The 9535-nt window shown below is 39.9% G+C and overlaps 1 protein-coding gene across 1 annotated transcript in view; it reads right to left on the bottom strand.

Moving 5' to 3' along the window:
• LOC117180442 (myosin-VIIa) overlaps positions 1 to 9535 on the bottom strand; it is a 414863-nt gene that overhangs the window by 166092 nt on the left and 239236 nt on the right. Inside the window, exon 8 of the mRNA XM_033372940.1 lies at positions 1858 to 2023. Coding sequence (XP_033228831.1) covers positions 1858 to 2023 — 166 coding nt within the window. The remainder of the gene's footprint in view (positions 1 to 1857; positions 2024 to 9535) is intronic.

The raw sequence follows: 9535 nt of genomic DNA, 5'->3' as shown, positions 1-9535 counted from the left end.
ATGGGTCTCTTCAGTTTTGGGAAAAGAAAAAAGTCACTGGGGGCCAAATCCGGTGAATATGGAGGCTGAGGCATGACTGTGGTGCTGTTTTTTGTCAGAAAACCTTTCACAAGCAACGATGAATGAGCAGGTGCATTATCGTGATGCAAAAGCCACAAATTGTTTTTCCAAAGTTCCGGACGTTTTTTTGCGTATCGCCTCTCGCAAACGGCGCCCAACTTGAAGGTAATACTCCTTATTGACTTTAGTTTCGACGTCATAACCATATACCCACGATTCATCCCCAGTTATAACCCTTTTGAGAAAATCAGGATTATTATTGACTTCATTCAACATCTCCTGAGCGATGGTCATGCGATGGATTTTTTGATCAAAATTAAGCAGTTTTGGAACAAATTTCGCTGACACGTCTCATGCCCAAAACGTCTGAAAAGATAGCATAGCGTGGGCCAACCGATATGCCAAAATCTTCAGCAACTTCTCTGACGATAATTCGGCGATTTTTCAACACCATTTCTTCCACTGCTTGAACGTTTTCATCTGTTGTTGACGTGCTGGGACTTCCAGGACGAGGTTCGTCTTCGACATACTCTCGGCCTTCTTGGAACAGCTTGTACCACTTATATACATTTTTCTTACTCAGAGTAGACTCACCGTATGCAACTGTCAACATTTCAAGAGTTTTAGAGCACTGGATTCCATTTTTCACACAAAATTTAATGCAAACTCTTTGCTCCATTTTTTCGAAAGAAGAAAATCGCCGAGCACACCAAACCCTTCCAAAAACTTTTACGCCTCTGTCAGAAAAACAACACGAGCTATATAGTCAAAACTGTGAACATATGATCGTGACGAGTGTACCCACACAACAAAATAAAAAATTAAAAACTTGAATGTACGTAGCCCGCGAAAATTGAAAAGTCACCTTACTTTTTGAACACACCGAGTACGCTGGCAGAAACCCTTATACGCTAGGTCGGGTGTCCGTTCGTCCATGTGCCTTTATTTTACATAACATACAATTTATTTAAGAAAATAGGCTAAAGTTTTGCGCAAATACTTTTGAGTCGTAGAGTATTAGAAGAAAAAAATTCTAAACCCCAAAACAACTTGTATGTTCCTAGAATAATAGGCGCCTACCAACTGTTGATGGAGGTTCCTATCGACCGTGCTAGATGTTGCTACATATTAATCATAATTTCTATGGATTATTATTGACCTTCGTTAGGAGTTTTTTTGGTTTCACTTATAAGGGTTCTTGCTGATATGTTATTTAGAGTTGTTATCGACCGCTGAGAAAGTGTGGTCTTAATCGTTTCCTTAAAGTTTTTATCGACCTATACGAAGGGTGTGGTTGGTCACTGATTAAAGCTGAGGGTTGTTATCGACTGCTGCAAGGTGGTTATTATTGTCAGTTTTTACGATTTATTTATTTACCGTTCTTATTTAGGTGATGTTACTAGCCGTTACTAAGAATCGTTATTCACTTTTGTCAGATCTTGTTATTATTCGCTGATAAGGTTCGTTATCGAACGTGGCGAAATATATTCATGGGCCTTTGCCAGGGGTTACTGTTATTGACGATTGTAAATTGTTTTCATTGATCGTTAGTATGAGTTATCATTGTCCTTGGCTAGGTATTTTTATTTGTTATAATTTTCAGAGAACCAAATATGCGTCATTTTTCAACCTAAGGTGCTCACTCTTGAAAAAATGATCGCTTCTTTCCTTGCTCGTCGAATAAAGAAAACTATTTAGATGCATGTGCAATATGCATGCTTTAAGTTTATCATAATTTTGTTCTAATAACTTGAAAATGCTTTGAATTAAATAATAATGGATACATTGTGAACTTACCAACAACAGTCGCTCTGTATTTAACGTTTCCTATATGAAGGAGAGCTGCTAGTAGTTTTAAAATTTCCCAAATTTCAGAATCCGTAAAGAGTAAAACTTTCATTGCCGATCTAATGTCTGCAAATTCAGCAGCATCATCACGACCTTCGCAGGTTATACTGCTTCCCTGCAAAATCCATTATTTAATCATTAATAAATATATAGCTAAAACTTTGTCATAAGGAAAACCGCGGGATTTCACTAGGTACTAGGGTACCCTTCTACAAAATTGTACCCGCTCTCAGCGAAATCGCAGCAACAATTCAGCTGTAATCACGTGTCACGAACGTGAGATAGGTGGTTACAGTCTGCGATGGACTTATTAGGACGACCAGCTCAACAGAATATTCTAGGTGTAACCGGCGAACAAGGTTTGTTTCTCGAAGTCTAGGAGTACTATGCCATTCCTCGAATGTGCGACAGAAAACATTATAGTAATGTCCACCTTCCACTAACCACTCACGAATACGCTCTTCTGCCTTTAAATATGAAGTGAAAATGCAGGCCAAATACTAGTGGGTTGCAGGGAGCTTCTTTTACCAGAATGTCTTGATACGATCTAATCACGGAGCGGAATGGTTCGTCATGACACCTAATACTTTTTTTTACCTCCTTGGTAGTGATAAGAGGCCAGTCTTCCGCAGGCATCATATATGAATTTCACAGCTCTTTGACCGACCCATTGTCGGGAGCCCTGCGCGTTCCGTTGCTTTGAGCAGCACTTACTACAACTATGCTTGGTGTTGTCATTGTTGTTCCCACAAGAAGCTATGGAAGGGGTTCGTCCATCCTTGTCTAGCTCTGCATGCAAAGATAAGGCTGCGTTCTCTGAGAGGTCGCCCGGTATTCCAGAGTCACCGTTCTAGACACTTCTCCCAGGTGCCATTCAGCTTTCGGCACGGTTTTCACACCTCCGCTTAAGGGTTAATTCCTTCGGTACTACCCCCGGACAATTGTCCGTGTCTGTCTATTCATTTTTGTAGCCATATTCTGCAGAAGCCCTTGCTAGTGTGGTGATAGCGATACATCTACCGCAATTACACTGAGAGCCGGTGCCAATTTTTAGAATGGAACCCGTAGTGGTTGTTGTACCTATCTTTTGATTATATAAATAAAGATCACTTCGGCATAATGAAAAGAAGAAGCTTAAGTATCCGTTGCTATAATCCTTTTCAAACGGATAACCACAGCAAGTACTTATTTGAGTAAAGAACAATATCGCCCAAGCTTTTAAAAAGTGCTTCAAGATATTAATCGATACAAAAGTGTGTGAATCATGTAGAAAGAAAATGACCTCTCTCTCCCTCGTGTCTGCTTTAAATAGGTAGTAGATTTCCGGGTTAATGTTGAAGAAGCCTCGAATAACAACGACAATGCGTCTCCTATTATTCAGATCGATACATTACGCAAAGTGATTGGTGACGGATTATTTTCATTCGACAATCATATAAATGACCAAATTTTTGTTTTAACTTCAACATTGAAGTCTAAAAAAAGCGAAAAAAAGTGTGATAATGAAAAGCATAATTAAGCAATCGATGTTCTTGATCATATCAAATAAAAACTTGACAAATCTTTTGGCTGTTCAGAAACAGTGTCACTTTAAACGCTCGGGCCGAAGTCTTGGGGTCAAAAGTAATTTTTTAAAATGAATAATGATTTTAATTTCAAAAGTGATCGACAAATGAATTTAGAGTCTCTGAACGCCAGACTAGAAAACCGAAGCAATCAATGTCTGAAATGGTTATTTTAACTTCGCCAAATCCTAAAACGGGAATGGAAATTTTGCTTCTAAAACTGAAAGTTTGGTTAAGGATCGAATTGTACACTGATGATAATTAAAGCCAGTTAAACTCCTACTGTTTGCGTGTATGTGAACCACGAATGTGTAAAGCTAATGCTAGATGATATTAACATTGAAGAGCTAACTCGTGAGACTGTCTGTCCTATTATAACAAATCATAACGCTTTTAAGAAGATCGTATATATCAATCAGACTCCAGAATTCTTTTTTGACGAATGCACATGATGTCCTAGAATCAGGGCCAAAAATCGAGGCCTCTCATTTCTTTTGATTGCAACTCGCTCAAAAAAAGGCTTCTTTTTCAAGCTATAGAACTTTGTGAGCGCCTCTTTGAACTGTTTAAATTTTAAACAAAATTTTCATTGGAAAACGATCAGGTTACTATATTGACGATTTTAGTGATTAAAAAAAAGGGAGCAATGACCTACAACATCGAAGTCTAGCTAATCTACTAGACAGTCTGAGTCATGAAACGATTTGGGCTTATGAATTTCGAAAAATAATAACAAAATGCTTGACAAAAAATCTTTTACTTTACCGATCCAGGTAACATTTTAAGATTAAATTTTGACTGCTGATGCTCTTTATCAATAGGCGAAGAAAAACTTAAACTGCCTTAAACTGTATTCTTTTTTATGTTTTAAAGAAAGTATGCAACCACAGATGAAGAACTTAACATTCTATTTTTTTCTGCAGGGCCGTACCCGGTACACAAAAGTATTATTCTTTTGTAACAGCTCCTCAATCAAATCTGATTCTAAGAAGGGATTCATCATCGTTACAGTATGATGTTTTCCAAAAGACGACGGTGTTGAAAAAATGCACAAAAAGAAGCTCCCGTGAAATGTAATCATAAAATTAATTGCTGATGGCATCACTGTAAGAAGCGAAGAGACTTACATCAAAAAGCTCTCCGAATTGTGATTGTCGAGGGACTCACATCAAAGAGCACCCTGAATTATGAGAAGCGAGGGGACTCAAATCAAAAAGCACCCCGGATTGTGATAGGCCAGAAGACTCTAATCAAAAAGTTTCCGAAATTGTGAGAGGCAAGGGTATTTACGCCACAAAGCAGCTCGAAGAACTTATTATTATTATTTATTATTTTTCCGCAACGATCAATACATCGGAGCTCTTTTACAAAAATTAGATAGTACTGTAAATATTCAAATATTCAAATACTATAGACATATATGTAAGTTTAAATTTGTACATAGCTACTAATAGTAATTCACGCACTACTAATAAGCTGCAATATACACAAAACTGGAAATTTTACTACAATATACCTAGCGCAATGCTTCAGATAATCGACACGTGATGCCCGTGAGCGTAAGACTCACTGTGAGGCAACTAATTCTTCCCATCCTATTTTCAGCCTAAGAAGATTTGGAAGAGAAAGAATCAAAACATATTTTTAAATGATTGAAAAATCAAGGTAAAATGAATTTTTCTTGTACAAAGTAGTCGCTTTTATTGCAAACATTATAGAAAAAACCTTTGCAAAACCTTCATATAAAAGTGAAGTCGAAAAACTGTATTAAAAGTGATAAATTACACCTTCTTTGAAGAACTTAAAGAAGTCCACTAATACTATGGTTTAGTAAAGTTACAATAAGATTGAAAACGAAACATTTTTAGACGGGTACACTTGACGAATTCTGCTACAAAAAGAGCACGAAATATCAATGTTTAGGTTTTTCTGTTCTTCTCTTCTTGAAAAAATTTTTTATTTGCTAAGTATCGTTTGTATTTAAAATACAGGCATGCATGGAAGAAAAAAATTATTGAATTGTGAAGTTAATTGTTATAAACAAATTATTTTAAAAACAGTCAACATGATGTATCGCATTTTTACAAAGTATATTTGTGCGTTAAAATTGGTTGTTTTTAACGTTCAGATAATACTCGATTATGAAAAGTGATTACATTTTTTTAAATTTTTGAAACTAATTATGTAAATAAGTGCCAATTATCAGGATTTATGGGCGAAGAAGGATAATCTTTTCTTCTTGATGTGTAAAAAATAAATTGTAAGTCATGTTCATTAAAAGAAAACCTGTGAATGGATATTTGTTCTTAGCTGAAACTATATTCATTTCCCTTTGGACTAAGTAGATCAAAAACCATCATTCCCTCGACAAATAATTATTACGTTGGGCTGGTCAATAAAAATAACATACAAATTTAATATTTGTTCACAATCTTTTTCAATTATATAAACAAATGGTTATTATCGGTATTTACTAGTCAAAAATATCGTTATTCAACTAATTATTTTTAAATTAAATAAGCCATGTTGAAAATATTTTTTGTGTAATATTTAAACAATTTTTTTCAGCAAATGCTTTTAACTAGATTTAATGCATTGACAGAATATTCCGGGTACAATCGTTGCAAATCCCTTATAAGGTATCGGTACTTCTTTTTCTTTTCATTCTCCTTGGCTATGATGTTTTTGTCAGGTGGCGCCGAAAATGCGATAATAAACATGGATCGCTTCTCAAAGTCAAGAAGAACCATGCCAGGCCTCGAGTGAGCAACAGAAACAATTGTCGAGAATATAAAGTTCCAGTAAATGCGGCACTTCACATTCTCGACAATTGACTCGATTTCCCTAGGAGCATTTAGAGGAGCGATACTAAGATTAATGCCGTAAGAGTGAAAGAGATGGTAATAAAGAACTGTTAGTGCCGCATTGTGCCTTTGAATGTAGGTCGTACCCGCGTGAGTTGGACAACTACATAGTATGTGAGCTAAATGCTGGGGGTGTGCATGGCACGCCCTGCAGCTATCATTAGGAATGTCTTGGCTCAAAATGCGGCGACGCTATGTTAAGGTGGAAATGACACCGTCTTGACATGCAAAAATGAAACCCTCCATACCAGACTTCAATCCGGGCGATTTAAGGAAAGCAAACGTTAGCTCACAAGACATTGACTGACCCTTCACATTTCTGTGGAAGATACCGTGCATCCTCTTATCGAGGAGCTGTTCACGAAAGTTTTTCTCCTGTGCTATCTTAATCCAGGCTTTCAGGAGTGAGTACTCGAGATAGATAAGATTTGATGCACTTTTCTCACACCTAATACTGAAGTTAAGTCCGAGTGTTTCAGCAGCCTCCTCCGCTTCTTTGTACAGAAACGCTCCTTTGCCCACGTCTTCGTGATTCCTGACCATTTTAAGAAGAGAGTCTCTTCCATTTGCAACTCTATGTGCTGTATCCAGAATAATCCTGTTGTGAAGACATTCAAGACTCAATATTCCGCGACCACCTTGACGGCGTGAGAAGTACAATCCCGGAACGGAAGACTTAAGATGCATGCTTTTGTTCATGTACATAACCTTTCTTGACCCGATATCAAGGGATCTGAGGTCGTTCTTCGTCCATGGAACTACTCCAAATGAATAGAGTACTACGGGACGACAAGCAAATTTGTTGTAGATACTTTGTTCCTCGCGGACAGTTCGGAAGACCAAACCTGCCGGATGAGACGTTTGTATCTGCTTCAGAGAGTATCCGTCATAAATGTCACATCCTGAATGCGGCTCTGTGGCACGCCCAGGTATGTATAAGTCTCTCCAGCGCAAAGGTGTCGTATAGAGCTTCTATCAACGAGCTCAGGATCTTCAGGGATGCCATTACGTTTTCCTCGCGTCAAATAAACTTTGGCGTATTTGTCTAACCCAAATTCCATTTCAATTTCCTTAGTATATCATTCGACAATCCCTAGAGCTAGATGGAGTTGCTCTTTGTTTTTAGCATAGATCTTAAGATCGTCCCTGTAAAATACATGAGTGACCTTGTACTTTCGATCTGCAGGTTTGCCGCACAAGTACCCGTCGGAATGGCGAAGAACTAGAGATAGTGGCAATAATGTAAGGCAAAAGAGAAGGGGGCTCATGGTGTCGCCCTGAAAGACACCACTCTGAAGGGTGACCTTGTTAGTTGTCACACGATTTTTTCCAGATGAGATAGTAAATCTGGTTTTCCAAAGCGGCATCAATCTCTCTATGCACCTCACTATTTGCGGATGAACTCTTAAGATTTCCAAAAGACAGATGATAAGTCCATGGGAGGTCGAATCGGAAGCTTTCCGATAATCAATCCAGCCCGTCGATAGGTCACGCTGGTAGACTGCTACATCTTTGCAGACACATCTATCGATGAGCAGGTTCTCCCGACATCCTGCTACGCCTTTCTTTGAGCATCGTTCTTCATACATTTCTTGCCACACAGGTTCAATTGCCCGAACAATCAACAAGTGATAGGCCTGTAATTCTTCGGGTCAGCTAATTTGCCTATTTTCGGTAGGAGTATTGTGCGCCCTTCTACTAACCACTCCGGAATCGGCTCCTCCGACTTTAAATATGAGGTGAAAATACGGGCCAAATGCTGATGGGTTGAAGAAAACTTCTTCCACCAGAAGGTTTTGATACAATCTGGTCCCGGTGCGGAATAGTGCTTCATCCCTCTTAATACCGTTTTTACCTCCTCGGTAGTGATGGGTGGGCATTCGACCTCCTCTGGTTTGAGCGGGTGTTCGACAGTAACTGGAGGGTCTTGGAAGAGTCGAGATGGGTCAGAGAGAAACTGTTGAATTTCTCTGACCCACCTCTCCCTCCGCTCTAGACTTCTCTTAGCGGCAGATAGTATACGTATTCTCTCAACAATATTCTGCCTGATGGTCAGCAGCTTTGACTTGTTAAGTGTGTGATAACGAGTCCGGAGTTCGCACGCGAACTTTCGAACCTTGGCGGTAAAATTCCTGCCAGATGTGATGTAGTCAATCACACATTGAATGCGGGACGCGTCCTGTCTTGCCCAGCCTATCTTTATTGCAAGTTGATGCATTCGCCTTTTGGTCTTATGATCAACCGTTGGTTTTGTTTTACGGTTCGCATCGGCCAAAGCTCTCGCTGCATTATACACACAATAATTGATAACCCAGAGGTCGGATTCTCCGGAAAAATATCCACGAAGCTCGTCATCCATTTCAGCCAGATCTTTAGGCTTGAGAGAAACCTTGGTGTTGATGTTTCTCCGGGTCATAAAGCATCGCTCTTCCTCTATTGGATGCCTGCCCGCGGTTGGTTTTAATGTCGCCTCTCTTTCTCTGTAGACGGCTTGTTCTAGCTGTGGTAGTGTAGGCGTTCCGCTTACATAGCCCCTTTTTCGGAGCAGTTCAGCATGGTTTCGCAGACGTTGCTGCGAAAAGTGCAATAGCTCCGGGTATTGCTCGCACCACAGAGCATGCAGCCGTGCCATGTAACCCCGTTCAGGGGCCACACTCGCACGTAGCACTCTAGCAAGTCGTGATTCAGTCGCTCCATCCAACTAAAGGTCGCGGGATCCCGCCGATCCATCGCATTGAATCCATTTTCATTGGCTCCCCCAGCTCTAGATTGGTCGGCATTGTTGGCCGACCCATTGTCGGGAGCCCTGCGTGTTCTGTTGTTTTTAACCGCACTTACTACAACTATATTTGTTGTTGTCATTGTTGTTCCCACGAGAATCTAGGGAAAGGGGTGCGCCAATCCTTGTAGAGCCCCGCATGCAAGGATAAGGCTGCGCGCTCTGAGAGGTCGCCCGGTATCCCAGAGTCGCCGTTCTAGACACCTCAGCCAGATGCCGTTCAGCTTTCTGCACGGTTTTCACACCTCCGCTTGGGGGTTAACTCCTTCGGGACCAGCCCTGGACAATTGTCCGCGACTGCCTATTTATTTTTGTAACCATATTCAGCAGAAACCCTTGGTACAGGGACCCTCGGTTCGGTTTTGATTCCTCTAGAATCAAACCGAAGGGCCTATGACAAAGCCACCAAACGCGTCCTC

The sequence above is a fragment of the Belonocnema kinseyi genome, chromosome 9, assembly GCF_010883055.1.
Source record: "Belonocnema kinseyi isolate 2016_QV_RU_SX_M_011 chromosome 9, B_treatae_v1, whole genome shotgun sequence".
Taxonomy (NCBI): domain Eukaryota; kingdom Metazoa; phylum Arthropoda; class Insecta; order Hymenoptera; family Cynipidae; genus Belonocnema; species Belonocnema kinseyi.
The sequence above is the reverse complement of the archived record's forward strand: the minus strand, read 5'-3'. Positions and strand labels throughout refer to the sequence as shown.